The sequence below is a fragment of the Miniopterus schreibersii genome (assembly GCF_964146895.1).
Source record: "Miniopterus schreibersii genome assembly, chromosome: 1".
NCBI lineage: Eukaryota > Metazoa > Chordata > Mammalia > Chiroptera > Miniopteridae > Miniopterus > Miniopterus schreibersii.
In genome coordinates this window covers 179,289,037-179,313,116 of record NC_138101.1, presented here as the reverse complement: position 1 = coordinate 179,313,116, position 24,080 = coordinate 179,289,037, and the positions used below count along the sequence as shown (strand labels likewise).

Sequence of the window (24,080 nt, the reverse complement as noted above, 5' to 3'; positions counted from 1 at the left end):
ACTCATTCTCCCTGAATAAGCTTTCTAAAATGGAAGGCCAAACACATTTCTCCCACTGCCTGTAAGTTAAAGGCTGAGCTCTCAGGTCTGGCTTGCCAGGTTTAACATGTACTTATCTACAAATCCTTGTTCTATGGCTTTTCTTCCTAATCTCCTTTTCTCCTCATAAAAACACAAGAAAACAAAAGTAACAAAACAAAACAAAAAGCTTGATGTTTTACACTTCTGTTTTACACATGATGTTTCCCTTTTTGGAATGCCCTCTCTATCTCCTTTCTCCCAGGGCCTCCTGAAAATTTCCTCCTGGAAAAATGTTTTTTTAAAACTGCTCTGTGCACATGCATACTTTGTTGGGACATTCATTACATACATTCCATCCCATCTCAGGTATAAAATTCCTGAGAGGAATAAAGTTTAAAAATTGAAGTGTAACAAGCAATATATTTTTATTACACCTAGATTTAAAAATTTTGCATTCCCAGTCTATTCAGTGGGAAATCCCAATCAATTCATTGTCCTCTCCTCTTGCTCCTGGATTGTGGTTAAATTCTGGGGAGCCTTCATAGTGCCTAAATTTTGAAGAAAGATACTGTAAGCACCCTCCTCTCAGCTGTACAGAGGGCTCCTTCAGACTTTGGGATTCTCTTCTAGGTATTTGTCTTGCTTGCAGATATCATTTTGCTTTTTATGGGGCCACGCTGGAACTTGAGAATTTTTGAGGCTTTCTTGAGACTCTTTCTATGGCTTCTCTATACCATAGAATTATTACCGCCCTGGAATCTTGAGACCTGCCCCAGATTACCTGGAATGCAGATACCAGGTCCTTACAGAGATTCAAGGTTATTCCCCTTCTTTTACTTTTGTTAATATTTTACTTCCGAAGCATTTCCTGTCTTGTGAAATTTTTGTCTCACATGCATCTAATACATTTACGTAACGGGTTTAGGCTTTTAATGGGTTCAAGTGACATAAAAGCTAATGACTTTAAAATTCTTGTCGCTTAGTCCAGTCCCATCCTCACCCTTGAGGGGAGGTAAAAAATAAAATGGCCAGTAGGTTCTAAATCTGACAGCTCGTTGGGTACGCCTGAGGACGCTTTTAAAATTGAAGATGCCCCCTGCCCCCAGATCTGCATAATCAAAATTTGGTTTTTAAAACGATCCCAGTTAATTAAGGTCGAATTCTCGAATCTCTCAATGGTGGGCGTAGGCAGTACTCGCTCAGCTTCTTTTGCCTCGGTCTCCAAAATTGTTTTTTCACTAGTACACCCGGCCTCCTTCCCGCGCGACTCGTCTTCCTCTCGCCCTCCCTCTCCTCGCCGCTCCCCACCTCCCAAGTCCGCCCCTCCTCTGCCAGCCCCGGTCCACCTCAAGCCCCGCCCCTCTCCATCTCCCAGCCCCGCCCCTCTCTATCTTCCCAACCCCGCCCCTCTCCTCCCCCATGCCCAGCCCCTCTCCTTTCGCCCAGCTCCACCTCCCAGCCCCGCCTCTCTCCTCCCCGCCCCTTCCACCTCCCAGGTCCGCCCCGCCCCCTTCGCCTCCCAGGTCGGCCCCTCCTCTCCCGGCCTCTGTCCACCTCAAGCCCCGCCCCGCCCCATCTCCCAGTCCCGCCTCTCTCCTCCCCCAAGCCCAGCCTCTCTCCTTCCGCCCAGCTCCACCTCCCAGCCCTGCCTCTCTCCTCCCCGCCCCCTCCACCTCCCAGGTCCGCCCCTCCTCTCCCGGCCTCGGTCCACCTCAAGCCCCGCCCCGCCCCATCTCCCAACCCCGCCCTCTCCTCCCACAAGCCCAGCCCCTCCCCTTCGGCCCAGCCCCACCTCCCAGCACCGCCCCTCTCCCCAAGCCCAGTCTCTCCTTGGGGCCAGGTCCCTCTCGTCTCCGCCCCTCGTACCTCCTGGCGGTGCCTCTGTGCTGCGGGCCACTTCCCCTTCCCTGCCCTCTTCTAGGTCCGCAGGGTCCTCCCCTCTTTGCGTTTCTCCTCACGGTCCCCGGGATTTGCAACCGGCTGCTTCCGTCGTCATAGTTGTTACGTTTTCTCTGCGCCGGAAGGAGAACCCGCGAACGCTTTAGGAATTATGGCGGCGGTGGATATCCGAGGTAATCTGTGCTGTTAGCCTTTGTTTCTTGATTGAGGTCTGGTTTGGGGCTTTATAGCTCGTGGGGGCAAAGTTCAGGTTCCTTTGTGATGTCTCCAAGCTCTTTTTCTGTGGACGACCCAAGGCTTTAATCGGCTTAGTTTTTACCTGTTCCTTGGCGTCTTTCACAAGTGTCGAAATGAAGGGATTGGTAAAAGCTCTGGGCTTTGAGCCCTCAAGCCTGCAGTATTGTTTTACACATATATTTCTACAGGAAGTATTGGGTCTTTTCTACCCGGGTGAAGGAAGGCCTTTGGTAAGAGTGGGAGGTGGGGTAATGAACCGACGTGGTTTGATTAATCTCTTGGGAATTGGCGTTGTGGCTGCTTTATTTCTGTCGTCGTGCCCTTCGCTTCCCTGAGCCTGAATCCCTAACGTTTTCTTCTGTAAGTTTTGTTTTTGAGTCAGCGGTACCTTCCATTGAACACTCAACAATTAGGGCAAGGGTCGTTTCTTTTTCACAGCTGAACTTTCAAGGTTCTCAAATAATTGAGTCACTGAATAAATATATGGAGACGCATTACCTTCATTGCTGCTTGATGTCGTGCAGCATTAAACCATATATTCTCTTCTCAGCCCACCTACACACATCCGTTTCAGTGAATTTGAAAAACAACAACAAATCAAAACTGGGAATTGTGCTCTGTTATTCCAAGAGTGAACCGGAAGGGAGATTGAAAAATAGCTGAAGATGAGAACCCAGTTCTAAACAGATCAGGTTCCTCCAGGTTGGGAGGAGGGATCTTGGAATTTCCCAGGAAAAAATCAGTGGAGTGAGAGAGCCCCCGAGATTATCTGTTTGTTGTTTGTTGTTGTTAATCCTCACCTGAGGTTATTTTTTCCATTGATTTTTACAGAGAGTGGAGGAGAGGGAGGGGGAGAGAGAAACATTGATGTGAGACACATGGATTAGTTGTCTCCCACATGCAGCCCACCAGGGCCAGGGATGGAACGGGCAACCCAGTACATGCCCTTGACCAGAATTGAACCCCTACCCTTCTTCCCTGAGCTGGCAGGTGCGCCAATCATTGAGCCACAAGGGCCAGGGGCGAATGATTAATGTTTATCTTTTATTGTGGTGATGTCTCCCACAACACTTCCTACCCTTGTAAGGAAAATCTCTTTATTTCTGTTTGAAACTTTGTGGTACTTTCCCTTAAAGAAAGTGTGAATTTTTGTACTTAGGTGCAAGCTGAGATTCAACCCTAACCCCCAGCATATTAAAGAAAAAGGGCTTTCCTTAAAATATGTTTAACTATACCTCTGGCCTGTGTGGCTCAGTGATTGAAGCTCCGACACCACAGGAAAGCATCCAGGTTCAATTCCGGTCTAGGGCATGCACCTGGGTTGCAGGTTCTAGCCCCCACCAGGCATCTTTGGGAGGCAGCCCACTGATGTGTCATCTCACATCCGATGTCTGCCTGTCCCTCCTACCCCCCACTCTCTATCAAAATCAATGGAAAAAAGTGTCCTTAGGTGAAGATTAACCAAAAACAAACAAAAAAGATACTTAACTATAATATGCTCCAGATCATTTCCATGTAGGGTTTTTTGTTTGTATATACTTGATTTTTATTGATTTGAGAGAGAAATTTGTTGTTCCACTTATTTACGCATTCATTGGTTGATTTTTGTATGTGCCCTGACCAGGGATCAAACAAACTTGCAACCTTGGTGTATCGGGACAACCCTCTAATCAACTGAGCTACCTGTCCAAGGCTATATATACTTGATTTTTAAAGGGAAGTGTTTGTGATTCCTTTTTCTATATTAAAGAAAGTAGAGCCTAGCACATGTATTACAAATATATTCTCGTTTTATAGTTATTCAAAATGTCCAGTGATCTTCAGCATTCCTGGATAATGCTCTTACATATTTGTCTTTCATCATAAGTTAGGTTTCCAGTGCCTGATTTTATCACTTGCTGATTGTTAGAGAGCTGTTTTGGGGCTATGTCAACATGCTCCCTTGCTACTAAATAAAACAGAAAAACATTTAGTTCAGACTATTTTCAGATTTTAGCTTTCACAACGTTTTACTTTTTATTTGGATATGTTAGAGTCATTTCAAAGTCTCTAAGATGGGAGCATGCCTGGTGTGTTAGAGGAGCAGCAAAGAGGCAGGAATGGGTGAGACAGTGAAAAAGGTGGCAGGAAGGAGATGAGGTCGGAGAGATAATTGGTGACTTGCTCCTTACCTTCCTATGCATTGCCATTGCCTTCCACTAGGTCCTCATCACCTCATGCCCCTATCTATTGACTAGCCAATATTGTTGGTAGGTAGATTTTTCACTAAACATTTGTTTATTCCTGCAGATTACTCTCTCTCTGGAAATGAACTGTAATATTTTAACAATTTATTGTCAATAACTTATTATGACACCATATTTAGTAGCAAGTTTCCATTATGTTTGTGAGAAAGAAACCTAAAATTGTCCTTTACAAATGCTTTTATATAATCATTCCTAAGGAAATAAAGAAATTTATAACAAAGTTGCTTTAAGCATAACTACTTTAATAAGTGGGCTGTAGTGCTTAAAGCTGAGAATAATGATTATCCTTAGTTGCTTTTCATTAGAAAATCTGTCTTTTTATTTTCTGGCCCGTTAAATATTTGGTTATGGCATGATCCATTTATGATGAACCATCTTAATGGTCTATACTGATTATTTGTTTCCTTGGTTTTATAATGCACACAGCATGTTTTACCTTTATACAGTTACTTTTTCTCACTTGATTCATTTTGTTTGGCACTGCTTGTCACCTTGGATTAGGTCTGACTTCTTCAAAGATGCCAGAAGCAATTACAGTATAGGCGAGGTTCTTCAATTAGCATTACATGGGCATTTTGATGTTTATGACTCACAGCTAGTGGGATTTAGTACAGTCAATGGTATGAAACATCATTGCAGCCAGTAACTAATAAAAGCTCATTAATTAAAGGTATCTAGCTCTATTTACCATGTGTGTTTTTTTCTTTGTGTATTTTGAAAAATTTCAAATTTAATTTTATTCTAAAATATGAAATTGTATGGCTGTAATTAAGGGCATTCTTCTCATATGCCCTTTAACTTTAGCATCATTATTATCTCATTTATAATAGCAACTTCCTAATTTATTTCTCTGTCCCTAAGTGGGAGGTTGCAAACTGGTGGCTCTGGATGTGTTTTCTTTGGCATGCATGTTATTTGAAAACTTTTGAATTAGTTGCCAACATATAAAAACTTAGGATTTCCAATTATTTGAAATACCTCTAGATTTCCAATCCTATCACTCCTCTACCCGATCAAATTCTTCTTTTTTTATTATCTTCACCTGAGGATATTTTTTCCATTGCTTTTCAGAGGAAGGGAGAAAGAGAGAAACATTGATGTAAGAGAGACACATCGATTGGTTGCCTCTCAAACGCACCTGGATAGAGCCTGCAACCAAGGTACATGCGCTTGACCAGAATTGAACCTGAGACCCTTCAGTCAGAGGGCCGATGCTCTAACCACTGAGCAAAACCAGCAAGGGCTCAAATTATTCTTTAAACATAATATACTTTTGTATTTTCCCACCTTTGTATATGCATTCTCTCTGCTTAGAATTACTTTGCTCCTCTTTTTCCTGGATGATCCTCTATTTATTCTTTAACATATAGTGCTAAAACCCTCATCCCATGAAAAATCATTCCAGTTCCCTCAGGTAAGGTATTCTGCTCCCTCCACTATGCTCTTATATCAAATTTATTCATACTTTTATTATAGCACTTATCATGTAGAGTCATCATTGCTTTCTTGTGTACTTGTCTCTTCTGTTAGACTGAGAGTATGTAAGTTAGGTTTGATGTCTTCTATTCATAGTGCCTACAGCATTAGATACATAATATTTGTAGGATTAGATTTTTTTCTCTTTTCTCATTTTTTATCATTTTGTTTCCTATAGATAATCTGCTGGGAATCTCTTGGGTTGACAGTTCATGGATCCCCATTTTGAACAGTGGAAGTGTCCTGGATTACTTTTCAGAAAGAAGTAATCCTTTTTATGACAGAACATGTAATAATGAAGTGGTCAAAATGCAGAGACTAACATTAGAACACTTAAAGTAAGTTATTGTAAGAAGGTGGCATCTTTGCCAACTAGAGATTCTGCAGTGAACAATTCTTTCAAGCTGTGGATCATGAAGTACAGAGTACAAGTTTTGGAAGAACTGGAGTTTTGTTTGGGTTTGTAACAAATTTTGATGGGCAAAGGAATTATTAGTAGTCACTTGTTGCTGAGGAAGTCTTTTCTGTATAACTTCATATATTACTGTCCAGTTAAAATACAGCTATGAGGTTTAGATGTAGATCTGATGAGTGATTTTAGCAATGCAACTGTTATTCTCAACCTTGTTACTATACTTACTGTCTCTTTTACATGTTAATGTCTTTGGTAGGTTTATAGTAGATCTCTCTTTGTATACAAAGAAAATAAAATTTTAGTCAAACAAATGCAAAGTAAGATTCTTCAGACTTAGGATGTTAAGAGTTTATTACTGTTATAAAAGTTTCTGAAGTAAGTATGTAATAGTCTTTTTTTAAAAATCTGTCAGCTAAACATTAGGGGGAATTCATGAAATTAAATTTCTGTGGTATTTTAAATAGCTTTTGCTATGAGATAAATATTTATAACTATTAAGACAACTTATTTTTAAAAAATATATATATCTTTATAGATTTCAGAGAGAGCAAAGGAGAGGGAGAGAGAGAGATAGAAACATCAATGATGAGAGAGTCATTGATCGGCTTCCTCTGGCACACCCCTCACCGGGGATCGAGCCCGCAACCTGGGCACGTGCCCTCACCAGGAATTGAACAGCGAACTCCTGGATCCTAGGTTGATGCTCAACCACTGAGCCACACCTGGCCCGGTGACAACTTATTACTTTTAAACATAATCTGTCAGATCAAAAATACATTGGGGCAAGGATAAGGTTTTTGATATTTTCTAAATAGCAAAATATATTTAGTTGGATAGAATATGTAGTTGACATATACAGTCAAGGCATGAATAGTGTTCATGTATATTTTTATATTTTACATATATTTGTAGATCTCCTAGGTCAGGAAGCATTTTGGTTGCCTTTTTTGAAACATGCTCATCAGAGTACTTTCATGATGAAAATTTATGTTCATCATGAATTTTTGTAAGGAAGTTTTGCTGTTTAAAAACCAAATCTTATTTTATCTTTATTTCACTATCTCGGAAAATAGCCAGTTTTATGAAACAGCTAGGTTTTAGTATCAAACACAGGCAGTGTTAATTCTACTTACAGTGTTGTTGTACTTTTATATAATAATTTGAATGTTCTACTGAATATTTTGTTAGGGCATTTATAGATCTCTGAATGTCTGTGTTCTGTTTTCATTCAGTCAGATGGTTGGAGTGGAATACATCCTTTTACATGCTCAAGAGCCCATTCTTTTTATCATTCGGAAGCAACAGCGGCAGTCCCCTACCCAAGGTAAAATGTATAAACTTCAGCCATTGTTTTCTTCTTAAAATACCATGATTTATTTACTTTGTGAGCTGTACAGTTTTTTTGTTTATTTGCCTTATCAGGTTCTCTTTTGGGCATCCCTAAGACAACGTACATGTTCAGTGCTTTACTAGGGGCACTCAGCAGACTCAGCATATAGTCATGTGTAAGATTTGTTACGCAATACAGTAAGGATACACAGTCAGATCAATAAGGGGAAAAGCCATATCAAGTGGGGTCTGTAGGAATCCATATGTAAGCTTCCTTTTCTTTCCCTCCTGTGAGGGGCCACACCAAGTACACTCTCCAGCAGTGAAATGCAGTCTCGTGTATATTTCTGCTCAGGTAAGTCCATTTGAGACTCTGAGTCCGGAATTTTTATTGAGGGCTAAGCATGTAGACATCTTATGCCTGCTAAAATTCCACACCCTTAGAAGGAAATCAATCATATTTTTTGTACACATTGTCTAGGCAGACTGGTATAGCAGGCATAGTTTTGTCACTTAGGAAACATTTCAAAAGCCAAGTTCCACTAGTCACATGCTTTGACACCAGGGGTCTTCCAGAATGCTGAAAGACAACTCTGCAAGCACTAACAGAGCAACTCGCTATGTTGAAACCACCTCTTCCTGTGAGCACAGTTGTTGGACTTCCAACTGAACCTTGAGCATCCCAAGTAACCCTTTTTTTTCATCTCAGTCCACCGAGTTTAATTCTGTTACAAACTACGTGTTAGGTGCAATTGCACCAAATTCATAGAAGGTCAGTTGAAAATCTTCATTGACACATTCAGCCAAAAGCCTTACCTGGGTTATACTACCAAACATAAACTTGCCTTAGAAATCACACTGAAGAGTAGAGAATTCAGATTTGATTTTGAATCAAAGAGTTACTTGACTCAAATAACACCTATTTCCGAAGATGACCAGCTACATCTCCTAATTAAATACTCTCATCAAGACATTTAATAACAACCCTTCTATTGATTCCACAGAATGACTTGTTAAAAAAGTTGTACTTCCAAAGTCAGGAATTTATTTAGTTTATTTATTTATTTTTTTTAACATATCTTTATTGATTTCAGAGAGAGGAAAGGAGAGGGAGAGAGAGAGGTAGAAACATCAACGATGAGAGAGTCATTGATTGGCTGACCTGGGCATGTGCCCTGACCGGGAATCGAACCCTGATCTCCTGGATCCTAGGTCGATGCTCAACCGCTGAGCCACGCCCGGCTGGGCAAGAATTTATATTTAGTTTAAAAGTCTAGAGTTTCTACCCAGAGAAAAAGAGAACCTTAGTCCTGGCCAGTGTGGTTCAGTGGGTTGGAGCTTCCTCCTATACACAGAAAGGTTGTGGGTTCAACTCCGGTCAGGGCACATACCTAGGTTTTGGGTTTGATCCCTGTTGGGGCTAGTACCTCTTTCCCTTCCCCTCGCTAAAAGTCAATGAAAATATCCTAAGGTGAGTATTAAAAAAAGAGAACCTTGGAACAAAGGCAAAACCAGGGATAAAATTTCCATGGTGAGAGGGTTCAAGGTATAGAAGCTATTACAAGGTGGTACCAGCCTCACTAGCAGCTGTTTTATTCCTTAGGACCCAGGACGGGGGCACAGAGGCAAGTTCAGCACATCTGATATCTTTAGCCTGGGCCCTAATCCCTCCTGCTCTAAGGTCTTACACCCCAAAGTGTGGTTGACTGACAGTAGCATTGGATCACTTGGGAACTTGTTAGAAATGCACTGTGCCTACTGAGTAAGAATCTGATTTTAACAAGATACTCAGGTGATTCAGATGTGTGTTAAAGTTGGAGAAGTACTGCTCTAGGGCAAGAGTTGGCAAAATTTTTTCTGTGAAGCTCCACAGAATAAATATTTTAGCCTTTGTGAGGCTCATGGGCTCTCTCTGATTGCTCAACTACTGCCATACCAGCTGTAGATATTAATGTAAATGAATGGGTGTGGCTGTTTTCTACTATAACTTTATTTTATAAAAATAGGAATTGCCAGGCCCTGCCTTAAGTTTTAATATGGAAAAATGTCAAATTTTAGTTGTTCTTTTAATGAAAATCTATTTAGTAGTTTGCATACATAGCTGTATTCATAGACCATTGTTTTTTTTCTCCTCCCAATTCTTTAGTTATCCCACTGGCTGATTATTATATCATTGCTGGAGTGATCTATCAGGCACCGGACTTGGGATCAGTTATAAACTCGAGAGTGGTAAGTGTCTTCACATTCTTTAAACACTAAAGAAAAGTTTTACTTGAGCTACCTTGCTTTCAAGAATCAAACAGGAGCTCCTTGTGTATGTTAGTATAAAGTGTTGAGTATTAGAATGTTTTGAGCATTGTTACTGTGGGCCAACTCCGTATTAAAAGTATTTACCATAGCCCTGGCCAGGTGGCTCAGCTGGTTGGAGTGTCATCCCATGTACTGAAAGATTGCGAGTTCGATTCCTGGGCGAGGTGCATATGGGAGGCTCCTGGTTGATGTTTTGGGTGAGGATTTAAAAATAACAATAATAATGATAATAGTAATAACAAAAGTATATATCACAGCCCCAGTTCTATAGAAATTCAAGTTCTGAAAAACAGAAAATTACTGCCTTTGCAAATGTAATATTTTGTATATACTTTGGAAATTTTGGTTGATCAAATGAGAAATTCAGAATTCATTTTCTTTTTATAAGCTTACTGCCGTGCATGGCATTCAGTCAGCTTTTGATGAAGCTATGTCATACTGTCGATACCATCCTTCCAAAGGGTATTGGTGGCACTTCAAAGATCATGAAGAGCAAGGTAGGTAGGACACCTAGACCCTCCAAAAACATTTTTTAGTACTCTGAGAATGAAGCTGTTTTCTTTACTGCAGGGGTGGGGAACGTCTGTCCTGTGAGCCGTATATGGCCCATGAAATCATTTGATCTGGCCCTGCCAAGGCAACCACAGGCAGACTTGAAATTCAGTAAATCTAGGAACTTTTTTCATAGCTAATTTTTGTTTAAAATATTGCAGATGTCCCTTTTTCTCCCCAATGACCCATTCCACCCCATCCCACCCCTCTCCCTCCCTAGTCCCTCTCCCCACCATTGTCTGTGTCCTTGGGTTGTGCATATATGCATATAAATTCTTTGGTTAATCTCTCCTCCTCCACCCACCCGCCCTCCTCCATCCCTCTGATGTTTGTCAGTCTCATCTATGCTTCCATGTCATTGAATCTATTCTGTTCATCAGTTTATTAAGTTCTTTAGATTCCACGTATAAGCGAGATCATGTGATGTTTGTCTTTCTCTGCCTGGCTTATTTCGCTTAGCATAATATTCTCCAGGTCCCTCCATACTGTCCCAAAGGGTATGAGATCCTTCTTCTTTATAGCTGCATAGTATTCCATGGTGTCTCACAGCTTTTTTATCCAGTCATCTACTGATGGGCAAGCGGGCTGTTTCCAGATCTTAGCTATTGTAAATATTGCTGCTATGAACATAGGGGTGTATATATTCTTTCTGACTATTGTTTCAGGATTCTTAGGATATATTCCTAAAAGTGGGATCACTGGGTCAAAAGGCAGCTCCATTTTTAATTTTTTGAGGGAACTCCAGGCTGTTTTCCATAGTGGCTGCACCAATCTACATTCCCACCAGCAGTGTGCTAGGGTTCCCCTTTCTCCACACCCTCGCCAGCACATGTTGTTTGTTGATTTGTTGATGGCAGCCATTCTTACAGGTGTGAAGTGATACCTCATTGTGGTTTTAATTTCCATCTCTCTGATGATTATCGACGTTGAGCATTTTCTCATGTGTCTCTGGGCCATCTGTGTGTCCTTTTTGAAGAAGGGTCTATTCAGGTCCTTTGCCCATTTCTTAATTGGGTTGTTTGTCTTCCTCTTGCTGAGTAGTATGAGTTCTTTGTACACTTTGGAAATTAGCCCCTTATCAGATTCATCCTTGACAAATACGTTTTCTCAGACTGTGGGGTTCCTTTGTATTTTGAGGCTGTTTTCTTTTGCTGTGCAACAGCTTTTTAGTTTGATGTAGTCCCATATGTTTATTTTTTCTTTCGTTTCTCTTGCACTAGGAGGTGTATCAGTGAAAATTCCACTACGTGGGATTCTGTGACTTTACTGCCTATGTTTTCTTCCAGGATTTTTATGGTTCTGTGACTTATGTTTAAGTCTTTTATCCATTTTGAGTTTATTTTTGTGTATGGTGAAAGTTGGTGGTCTAGTTTCATTTTTTTGCATGTAGCTGTCCAATTTACCCAGCACCACTTACTGAAGAGACTGTCTTTACTCCATTGTATGCTTTTGCCTCCTTTGTCAAATATTAACTGACATAGCTAATTTTTAAGTTGATAATTTTGTATGGCCTGTGAATGATGTTATAAATATCCAAATGGCCCTTGGCAGAAAAAAGGTTCCCTACCCCTGCTTTGGGCAAACAGCAACTGACAATTTCTAGGTGTGTTTTACTTCTCCTTAGGAAGATTCTTCATAGGTAAGTGGTAATCTTTGATAAGTGCATTCAAGTTTTTTAATATTTGGAACATGCAGAGAAAATCAGTGATGAGGTAATCATGGTATTTCTTGCTTCCTAACTAGAGTCATATTGAAATCAGGAACCTGAATCTCCCAGTCTTAAAACTAGGAGAGCTGCTCTTAGAGCTGTATCCCCAGGTGGCCAGTCTGTTTTCTGATCTTTCCATGTTATGACCTGTTGTGATGCCAGGTTCCCTAGTTTTCATAGCTGCTAATCTGCTACTTGTTCTATACCATATTTTACCAATAAATACTAGAAGTGTGTCTATAGCAGTGTACCTGTATTCTGTATTTCCTTCTCTGAGAAAGGAATTCAGAATAAATTACTAATGGAAAAGTAGCCTTCAAATAGAATTCAGACTTGTGGCATGAGTGGTCTCTCATATACAGTTACATTTATTCTTAATAGTGGTTGTAGGCTGTAACATCAGATGTAGGAAAGTTTACATCAGTTAAATAAGGTTCTCCTATGAGCTCTTTGCCCCTATCCTAATGAAATATTTGGAGTAGAACTTATCTAGAACTCTTCATTTAGAGACAGTCCCCATAATATACAACCCCTCTGGGGAAATTCTATGTCATTAATTTCAGAATTTCTCTTGTAAGTTCTTTTCTTTCTTGTCTTTAGGATCTTCTGTTTGGTTTGTCCTGTTTTTTTGTTTTGTTTTTTCAGTGAATTATAGTCTTCATAATTGAGGATGGTAACTTGGGGAGTTTGTGAAAGTTGCATTTTCCATTTGCACTTAACTATGTTTCATGGGAAAAGACCATTTAATACACTTAAAATATACACAAGATAATTTCAAACAAATAATCTCGATTACGATTTCAGTAATTATGGAAAACTTTAGCCTTAAAATTCTTTTTTCTATCCATGCTTATATACTAAAACTAAAGTATCTTCTTTAAAAGGTACCTTTTATTTATTTTAAAAATATTTTTATTGATTTTTAGAGAGAGAGGAAGGGAGAGGAGGAGAGAGAGAGAAACATTGATAAGAGAGTAAAACATCGATTGATTGGCTGCCTCCTGCATTCCATGCCTCCTGCCAGGGATCGAGCCCGAAACCTTTGCACCTTATGATGCTCTAACCAACTGAGCCATACCAGCCAGGGTGACATCAGCTTTTTAAATGTTAGAATGTTAATTTCATTTAAGAGGGAGAGTTGGAACATTTCTGTGTATATGCTCCGTTTGACTTATTTGGAGGATTATGTTTGAACTAGCAGCCATAAAAAATAATGAAGTTTGAGTATATTCATGGTGGACAAAGATTTGTAAAATATAAAACACCAAACTAGGCAGTGTTTTGATTTGGTCTTCATATTTTAATAGATAAAGTTAAACCTAAAACCAAAAGGAAGGAAGAACCAAGCTCTATTTTCCAGAGGCAACGTGTGGATGCTTTACTCCTAGACCTCAGACAAAAATTTCCACCCAAATTTGTGCAGGTAATAAGAATGTATGTGGTAATTTTGATTTGATACTGTTTCCTGGCACATTTATTTCTACTTTTAAAAATTATTTTTATTGATTTTTAGAGAGAGAAAGGGAGAGAGAAACATCGATTTGTTGTTCCACTCATTCATGTGTTCGCTGGTTGCTTCTTGTATGTGCCCTGACCAATGATTAGCTTTGGGATGACTCTCTAACCAACTGCCACCCAGCCAGGGCCTGGTATATTTATTTTTAATTGAGAACTGTTTCAGATGTGACCTAAAAATACTGATTTTCCTCATTAGTTAAAAAATGATCTCTGAATCAAAGGAGAGGTTTTCAAAGACTTAATGGAGAAAGCAGGTAAAAGGAATGGAAGTAACACTGTTCTGTGCTCTTAAGTTTAATTTCTCATTGAATTTCAACACACTGTGAGGACTACATATAGATAATATTCTCATTCAAAGTGTTGCCAAAAATGTCATAGATAATAACAAAATTAGAATCTGAACCTCATGCTGTTTTTACTCTATGTGCTCACTTCCAGCCTGATGTAGTAGATATCTAAAAATGACAGAATAGTTAAAACTTTTGTAACAAAAAGAACAACATTTGAGGCAGAAGGTTTGCCATTATAAATGGAGGAGGCAGGAGTAATAGTAAGAGTTACATCATAATGGTGTTTAAGTTTTATGAATTCCATTATGTTATTTTGGGGGTGTTCCAATAGCAATTGCAAATCCACCTGCCATTCTACTAAATGAACTTTTGAAGTGAAATAGGTATGAGATGGAATATGTGAACATGTTATTCTCATGGTTAGTCTCATTTCTTATGGACCCTTTACAGGGCTGTGTATACATAAGGTCATATGCACTGCTTTTCTTGTGGGGGGCCTAATTAAGAGATTTTTTAAGGGTAATTTTAGATTAAATGAGATTTTTCACACCATGAGATGACTTTAGAACAGCCTTCCTTTTCCCCTTTCCTGACTTCACTCTGTAAGAGATATATGCTATTGGAATGGTGATGTGGTAGTGAAGGGAACAGAGGACACAGTTGGAACTCAGGACAGGAAAGCCAGTTAAGAGAAATCTCATGATTACATGAAGATGAAACAGTGTTTGATGAATAAATGAATTATAGCTGTGTGTAGGATGATCAGTAATCACTATAGAGTGTAAGAAGTTAGGTATGGTTGATCATTTATCCAGTGAGTCCTGTATAGTATATACTGGGGAGACTGGGGGAAGAACACCTAGACCTGCACAGTACAGTAGCCATCAGGCACATGTGACTAATGAGTATTTGAAACATGGCTAGTCCAAATTGAGTTATGATATATGTGTAAAATACATACTGGGATCAAAGACTTGGTAAGAAAAAATGTAAAATATCTTATTAATAATTTAAAATATTATATGTTGAAATGATAATATTTCAGATATATTTGTTTTAAAATATAAAATGTTTGTGAAAATGTGACTACTGGAAAATTTTAAATTACATATATAACTTGTAATTGTGGCTCACGTTATGTTTCTTTTGGACAATGCTGATATAGAAAATGGGACTAGAACATGCAAAAGAAGAAGTATGAGTGTTAATGAACATATACTCAGAAACCGGAAAGTCCTTAATGTATTTTCCTAGTTCCTTGAGGTATAAAGTTAGATTGTTTATTTGAGAACTTTTCCTTTTTAATATAGGCATTTATCACTATAAGCTTCCCTCTGAGTACTGCTTTTGCTGCATCCCATAAGTTTTGGTATGCTGTGTTTTCATTTTCATTTCTCTCCAGATAATTTCTAATTTCCCATTTGATTTTTTTTTTGACCCATTGGTTGTTCAGGAATGTGTTGTTTAATTTCCACATATGAGTTAGCAGAAGGAAAAATATAATAAAGATTAGAGCAAAAAATAAATGAATAGAGACTAAGGAACAGTAGAAAAAAATCAGTGAAACTAAGTTGGTGTTTTTTAAAAGGTAAACAAACTTGATAGACTTTTAGTTAGACAAATAAAAAAAGAGAGAAGACTCAAGTAAAATTAGAAATGAAAGAGGAAACATTACAGCTGGTGTCACAGAAACAAAATCGTAAGAGATGAGACTACTATAAGTAATTATATGCCAACAAATTGAACAACCTAGAAGAAACTCCTAGAAACATATAACCTACCAAGACTGAGTCATGAAGAAATAGGAAATCAGAACAGACCAAAAACAAAGAAGGGGACTGAATCAGTAATCACAAACCTCCCAAGAAACAAAAGTCTACCACCAGGTGACTTCACAGGTGAATTCTACCAAATGTTTAAAGAGAACACCAATTCTTCCAAACCCTTCAAAAAACTAAAGAGGAAGGAACACTTCCAAATTCATTTAATGAGGCCAACATTATTCTAATACCAAAGACAAAGATACTACAAGAAAACTAGTCCTGTATCCCTGGTGAATATAGATGCAAAAATCCTTAGTGAAATACTAACAAACTGAATCCCACAGCACACGTCATAATCAAGTGGGATTTATCCCTGGGATGCAAGGATAGTTCAACATACTAAAATAAGTCAATGTGATACATACACCATATTATCAGAATAAAGGATGAAAATCATACTGTGATCTCAATAGATGCAGAAAAAGCATTTGAAAAAATTTACCACCCTTTTGTGATAAAAATGCTCAACAAACTAGGTAGGTTTATAATTGTTCAATACAATAACAAATAAATAATAATACAAGAATAAACTCTGTTTGTGGTGCTCACAGCTGTAAACCTACTTTTTACCCACTCTGTATATGTATGCATATGTGTGTATGTATGTATGTATGTAAAGGTGTAATAAGTTTGAAGGTAGGTAGATGGAAGGGGACTTGCGTCATTAATCTTCACCTGAGGATATACTTTCATTGATTTGTAGAGAGTGAGGAAGGGAGAGAGAGAAACATTGATTAGTTGCTTCCTGTATGCACCCCAACTTGGAATCAAACCCTCAACCTAGGTATGTGTCCTGACCAGGAATAGAACCTACAGCCTTTTTGGTGAATGGAATGATGCTCCAACCAACTGAGCCATGTGGCCAGGGCGACTTTTCTGGTTTAACATAAGAGGTAGAGTTATCAGCTGAGGGTACGGTGTAGGCTGTGAGCCTTGTGGAGGAAGGAAGAGGGGGAAAGTGTTTTAAAGCATTTAACTTGAGTAATAGGAAAAGGGAGACAACAGAACTCAGTTGAGTAAAAGAACTGCTGTACAAAATGAAGGATCTGACCTTGTTCCTGGCTCCTGGTGCCCCCATCATTTTTTCCCTCTGCAGTTTGCTTTTTAATAGTATACTCATCAGAAAGCTTATGTTCATAAAAAAATACCTCTTTTTCCTCTGTGCTTCCCATACCTGCCAACTTTAAAAGTCAGACTGGTCATCCAAACTTCATTCTACTTTTTTTCTGGCTGATATCCCCTAAGCAGAAAAATCTCTAAAGTCTTGAAAGGCTCCATTTTCCCTTCCATTGGATTCTACTTAGCTGATATTTGTAAATCAGCGTAGCCTGGATGCAGAGGCAGAGGGCTTTGTAGGTGTTCAGGGGTTATGTCTGACTCTCTTGTTCTAGTTTTAGATTTGTCTTTTCTGGAACAGGTGAAAAGGAAGTAGAAAATGCTAAATTTATTTTTTATTGTATGTACATGGTTTGTCTTCATGAAGTCATTTATAATGTAATTTGAATGAAGGTGTAATTTTAATAAGAATTATAAAGTCAAGAAGAAAACTTTGCTAACCTGCCCTGTTTCCTTCTACTTCTCCCTCCTCCCTCTCCTTTGTTTTCTCTTTTTTTAATTACAGCAAAAGTCTGGAGAAAAGCCTGTCCCAGGTACGGTTCATCTGATATTCTTGTTAAACTTGAAGTAAGACCAAACAGCCTGTTTAACTCAGCATCAACGATAGCATGTGAGATGAGCTACTGTCATTTTGTCCTTCTAGGCTCTCTGATTGTAGTTTGTTTCTTCTAACGTTTGAGATTTGCCGAACTGCCAAAAGATGGTGCTTTTGTGGTAGTGATATTAGTACTTAAAAGATGAATCAGAATGGGAAGAGTAGGAATTAGGAAGGGGTGGAAAAACTGAGATGATTTGAAGTTGTTGATTCAAGTTTCAGTGTGGAAAAGGGTCTTCAGGTTCATCATTGAAAAGAGAAGAGATACTGAACTATCCATTGAACTGGGTTGAAATAATCGTGTATAATATCTTATTTAAATGGCATGTGTTTTTGTCTAGTATTACAAATTTGCTTGCGTTATGTTTCTGGGTTGTAAATGGGTTCCTATACATCTGCCTGATGAAATAGCTAAATTTAGAACTTGAGATAAGCAGTTCTAAATGAATTGGAAAGAGTCTGAGCTATTCACATTAATGTTTTCTAAATGGATCTCGTCCTTCCGTCCTTCTTCCCCTCCAAAACATATCTGCTTTTGATGGGTAGTGGATCAGACAAAGAAAGACACAGAACCTGCACCAGAAGCTGTCAAATGTGAGGAGAAGGAGACCACAAAGAACATCCAGCAGACAGTGAGCGCTAAAGGTCCCCCTGAGAAACGAATGAGACTTCAGTGAGTATTGGACAGGAGAGAAGCCTGCAAGACTTCTGTCCATTATTACACCTCATTACTGTGGCAGGCTCTCGAGCTTTAAAATTCTTTGTCACAACTCTCTCCTTTGTACAGAATGTGCTTGTTTTTTAAGAAAGGATATAAGTACCCTCATGCTTTCCATATGGATATTTGTATGTATCTTTTGTAACCTTTCCCCTGCAGGACTTGAGCAGCCCCCTCCCTCCCTCACATGTGTACTGCTTATATATGTTTAAAACCAAATAAAGATATTTGTCTAAATTCCTTTATCATGATTTCCCCCCCTTAATTTTCTCTCTGAAATATTTCCAGGTACACTTTGTAAACACAAAGGATTAATGTTAAAAGTAGTAACTAAGGTTATTTTCTCTTTGAGTTGCATATCTCTCAAAATTAAAATAATAAAATTACTAACAATTTGAATGATAAAGAAATGGAAAAAACCTCACTCACCTATACCATCACCCTACAAATACTATAACAGTTTTGTGAATGTTCTTTGTCGTTTTCTGTGCATAGATATTTTAGAAACCAAAGCTTGTAGTTATTCTGTTCATATAATTTTACTTTATCATAGTATTATGTTTGTTGTAAGCACTTCTCCACATTTACTTAATTTTTATAGATTATTTTAATGACAGAATAATTCCTGTGAGTGTATGGTTTCTTAAACTTTTCCTGTGTTCTACTTAGGTTTTCCCCTGTTTGCATTATTTTAAATAAGGCTGTTGATTTACATTTACCTATAATGACTTTTCAATATTTAGTATTTATTTCCTTAGGATGGAGTTCCAGTGGTAGAATCACCAGAATCTGTACTTTGCTCCTAGGCGATATTTCCAACTTATTTTTCTCAAAAGGTTTGGACCAGTTGTCACTTAAACAGCAAAGTATGAAAATTCCAGCCCCTCCAGAATTTTACTATCACTATGTCATTTTATGTTTTTAGTGTTAATTAAGAAGCAAAAAATGTTTTTTTATTATTGTAACTGGTTGAATAATCGCTCATCTTCGACTTTTGCATTTATGAAATGTCTGATTTTTTTGTATTGTGTAAGATTTTTCTTTCAGCTTTTTATTTTAACATAATTCAGGCTTACAGAAAAGTGTAAAAATAGTATGAAGAATTTCTACATATATATATACACACACACACACACACACACACACACACAGACGCCTTTTGCCTAAATTCCTCATATGTTAACATTTTTCCATATTTGTTTTATTCTTTAATCTTTTTCTGTCCTCTCCCCCATATCTAACTCTTGCCATCAGTTGCTGTTTTCCTCTCTCTCTCTATGTATATATATGATACACATGTATATGTACACCTTTTACTTTTGGATCAAGAGCCAATTGCAGATGTGATGCCCATTTCCCCTAAGTACTTTTGTGTGTATTTCCTAAAATCAAGGCCATACAGTTATCAAAATTAAACTGGTATGATACCATTACCTAATCTGTAAGCCTTACTCATATCTTATCAGAGGTGGCAGGAATGTCATTTACAGCAAAAGAATATCCTGAATTACGCATTGGATTTTGTTGTACTGTCTCTTTAGTCTGCTTTAATCTGGAATAGTTCTTCTTGTTTTTCATGACTTGATATTTAAAGAATTTAGGCCAGTTATTTTGTTGAATGTTTGTAAGTTTTCTTTGATATATTGTCATGATTTAATTCACCTCACACACTTCTGTCAGGAATAACATGGAAAAGATGCTTGTGGAGGCACATGCTATTAACTTGCCTCTTTTCTGGTGATGTTAACTGTACTTGGTTAAAGTAGTGTCTGTCAGGTTACTCTACTATAAAGTTTCTATTTTTTCTTTTGTAATTTAGAGGTATCTTGTGGGGGAAATAGTTAGAGGTTCTGTAAATACCCTGTTATTCCTCAAACTTTCACCCACTAGTTAGCATCCATTGATAATTCTTGCCTGCATATGATGGTTGCCAAATGGTGATGTTTCTGATTCCAGCATTCTTCTATGTCTATTAGTTGACTTTTTGCTATAAAGATGAGAGCTTTCCTTTCTCCCTTTCTTATTTATTTATATCATTTTGGACTTCTAGATTCTTATTTTACTCGGTGAGTTATATTTCTTTACTAGTATTACTTATATTGATGCTCAAATTGTCCCAGCTTGGGCCAATGGGAGCCCCTTCAAGTTGATTCCTATGTCCTTTTGAGATGACCCTGTCATTCATTGTGCATTTTCTTTACATTTGGGCACAGTAGGATATTCCAGGTTCTTCCCAAATCTGGAATCAGCCATGTCTCTAAGGTCCCTAGTTCCTTTTGGTAGAGAATGCATTTGGAAATCAGGATATTTGTGCGAGGCATGTTTGTTTGCTACTGGGGTGTCATTGCTTCTAGGCCCTCTCAGCTGACAGAGTTAAGAAATAGATACATACTTAGATATAAGTGAATACACATACATCTCCACTCGTATATTTATGTTCATTAAAAGCCATCAATTTATACTCATACCACCAATTCCAGTCCAACACCACAGGGTTGACTCTGTTCTATATGTGTAATTCTCACCTTGATGAGAATTTTGGTTCCTGTTATCCACAGTATTTTTATTTACTTGCTTAATCCTATAATATCAAAGTAGTTTTAGAATCGCTAACCTATACCTCTGCCAAAAAGAGATCCCTAATTAGAGTTCAGAATTTGCTTATTTCTTCCTATGTTTAGCTTGAAGATACATAGTTTAGATATTGTGTTTAGAAATTACTTTGGTTATTTTTCTCTCTCTCTTCAGTGTGGTTACATTACTCACTTATTAGATTGTTTGCTTCATTTGCTTCTTATTGTATTGTTTGGGGGCATGTGAGATGTCAACTTGGTTCTAAATGTCAGAACTGTCAAAAAAGATTCTAAGTATCATACCCCTTCATCCCCTGCCCTATTCATTTCTTCTGTCTTTTCCACGTCATTCCTACCCATCCCCGCAAAGTAACCAACCTAATTAATCTCTAGTTTACCTGTACTGTATTTATTTTGCACACATGAATAGATATTTTCTTATTTCCCCTTCTTATACAAAAAACGGCACATTATATAAACTTTTTGTACTTTGCTTCTTTTCTACTTATTTAAGCATGAACTTTTGACATAAAGATATTAACTCTGTCTTTGTCGTATTTGCTTCAAGTACTTTTCCAGCAAAGCTCCTTTTCCTACAGCTACATTACTGCAAAATATCACTTACAGAAAAGCACACAAAATATTAGACTACAACTTACGGTACCTGCGTAACTCAACATGAAGGTAAAGAGATTGAACATTGCCAGTCCCCCAGAACTTTATGTTCCCTTCTGTTTACAATGCTGTCCTTCTGATCAGAGGCCATCCTTATCCTCAGTTGTATGGTAATTACTTGTTTACATTTTTACCATATAACGATGTATCCATAAATAAATGTTTTTGATTTCCTATTTTTTCTAATTTTTTTTTAAACTTATTCTTTTATTTAAGTTTAGTTGCTATACAATCTTACATTGGCTATATTAGTTTCAGGTGTGCAATACAGTGATTTGACATTTTGTACCTCACAGTGTGATCACCCCACTAATTCTGGTGATCATCTGTCACCATGTAAACTTATCACAATGTTATTGACTATATTCCTCTTCCCCTTTTCACCGATTCCCCCAACCCGTCCCTTCTGTAATCAGTCCCTTTTGGATTTTTATAGAGACTTCATTATGTAGACATAATTAATTAAATCATTGACCATTGGTGATTAAACGCAGTCTCCAGCCATTTCCTCTCCCTGGGGTTGGGACTGAAAGTTCCACCCCAACCCTCTAATCACATGGTTGGATAACCAGCCCCCATCCATAAGTGACCTAGGGGTATTACAAACATCACATCACTAACATCACAAAAGATACCTCTGTGGCTCTCCTTAGGAAATTCCTAGGGTTTTAGGAGCTCTGCCAGAAAACAGATGAAGACCAAATATATTTTTCTTAATATAAACCACAGTATCACACCTAATGATTAGTGATGTTGAATATCTTTTCATGTGCGTATTTGCCATTTGTATATCTTTTTTAACAAAACATTTTATTTTTATTTATTTATTTTTAAACATATCTTTATTGATTTCAGAGAGAGGGAAGGAGAGGGAGAGAGAGATAGAAACATCAATGATGAGAGAGTCATTGATCAGCTGCAGCCCGCAACCCAGGCATGTGCCCCGACCAGGAATCGAACCCCGATCGCCTGGATCCTAGGTCGACGCTTAACCGCTGAGCCACACCCGGCCGGGCAAACATTTTATTTTTTAATTCTCACCTGAGGATGTATTTTTTCCATTGTTTTTCTGAGAGAGTGGAAGTGGGGAGAGAGTGAGAGACACATCAACTTGGTTGCTTCCAGCATGCGCCCCAACCGGGGCGGGGGACCCAGCCTGCGACCAAGATCCGTGCCGTCGGCCAGAATCAAGCCCAGGACTTTCAGTCCTCAGGCTGACGCTCTAACCACTGAGCCAAACTGGGTAGGGCTAACAAAATATTTATCTTAAATAATCAAAGTGATAGGGAAGATTTATGTATCTTTGGAGAGATATTCAAGTCCTTGGTACATTTTTAAATTAGTTTTTTTGTGTGTTGAGTGGGAGTTTTTATATATTCTGGATATAAATCCTCTATTAAGTATGTGATTTGTAAATATTTCCTATTCTGTGGGTTGCTGGTGATTTTGGTGTCATAGCCAAGCAATCATTGCCAAATCTAATGTCATTACGTGTTTCTGCTGTGTTTCCTTCTAAGTATTTTACAGTTTAGGCTCTTATATGTAGGTCTTTGATCCATTTTGAGTTAACGTAGGATGTTAGGAAAGGTTCCAGCTTCATTCTTTTGTGTGTGGATATACAGTTTTCCCAGCACCATTTGTTGAAAAGACTGTCATTTCTCCATTGAAGAGTCATGGCACTCTTGTCGAAAATCATTTAGCCACGTATGTGAAGTTTTCTCTTTGGGTACTCCTCCATCGATCTGTATGTCTTTGTGCCAGTACCACACTCTTGATTACCGTAGCTTTGTGGTAAGTTTTGAAATCAGGAAGAATGAGGCCTCCCACTTTGTTCTTTTCTTTCAAGATTGTTTTGGCTGTTTGGGGTCCCTTGAGATCCCATGTGAATCTTAGGGGTTACAGTTCTGTACCGCCCATTTTGTCAAAGTTTGAAGATAGTTTTATATATTTGTCCTATTGTTCTAGTTCTTATGATGTAAGCACATTTGGTGCTTGTAACTCCACCGTGGCAGAAAACAGAAGTCTAGTAGTTTTAAATTTTGTCAAACACATTTTATACTTTTTTTTAATCTCTTGAAATAATCATATTTTTTTCTTTTATTCTGCTAATGTGATCAGTTACACTGCGTTTTTTACTCAAATATTAAGCAGTCTTATATTTCAGGAATACACTCTACTTTGTCATGATGTCTTTTTATTGGAGTCAGTTTGCTAAGATTTCATTTAGGATTTTTATATTTAATTTTATGTGTAAGATTGGTCTGTAATATTCTCTTTTCTAGACGTTCTTTTTTGTTTTGGTAACTAGGTTATGTCAACGTCATAATCAGTTGGGAAATATTCTCTCATGTTCTGTGGAATAATTTTGTAAAGAGTTTTGTTATTTCTCAAACATTTGGGCAAAAGTTACCCATGAAACTTATTTTTCTTGGGTAGAAGACATCTAGTTAGATTCACTTTCCTATCTATTCAGATTAAAAATATTTTTATCAGATTTTATAAATTATATATTTCTACTAATTCATTTGTTTTAGGCTAAAGGTTGTTTATATATTGTGATCTTTTAATGTCTCTAGGCT

General features: G+C 38.1%; 1 protein-coding gene across 2 annotated transcripts; it reads left to right on the top strand.

The window, feature by feature from the left end:
* The first annotated feature begins 1,830 nt into the window (after positions 1-1,830).
* MED6 (mediator complex subunit 6) lies at positions 1,831-18,498 on the top strand. 2 transcript variants are annotated; one of them, XM_081119518.1, is made up of 9 exons: positions 2,042-2,093; positions 5,475-5,563; positions 6,058-6,217; positions 7,527-7,618; positions 9,770-9,852; positions 10,322-10,430; positions 13,501-13,616; positions 17,446-17,473; positions 18,082-18,498. In XM_081119518.1, exons 3-9 carry the CDS (start codon positions 6,189-6,191, stop codon positions 18,210-18,212), a joined length of 588 nt encoding a protein of 195 aa, XP_080975644.1. In that variant the 5' UTR covers positions 2,042-2,093; positions 5,475-5,563; positions 6,058-6,188; the 3' UTR covers positions 18,213-18,498. The 2 variants fall into 2 exon arrangements, with proteins under 2 accessions (XP_080975643.1, XP_080975644.1); XM_081119517.1 differs by lacking the exon at positions 5,475-5,563 and having other exon boundaries at positions 1,831-2,093.
* The last annotated feature ends 5,582 nt before the right edge of the window (positions 18,499-24,080 follow it).

What these genes read in the sequence shown, in the direction of transcription:
- MED6 (XM_081119517.1), top strand. Translation starts at nt 2,072, where the DNA reads ATGGCGGCGGTGGATATCCGAG. An exon ending in CTAACATTAGAACACTTAAA is followed by an intron (nt 6,218 to 7,526) that starts GTAAGTTATTGT and finishes GTTTTCATTCAG; the next exon opens with TCAGATGGTTGGAGTGGAAT. An exon ending in TGGAGAAAAGCCTGTCCCAG is followed by an intron (nt 17,474 to 18,081) that starts GTACGGTTCATC and finishes TTTGATGGGTAG; the next exon opens with TGGATCAGACAAAGAAAGAC.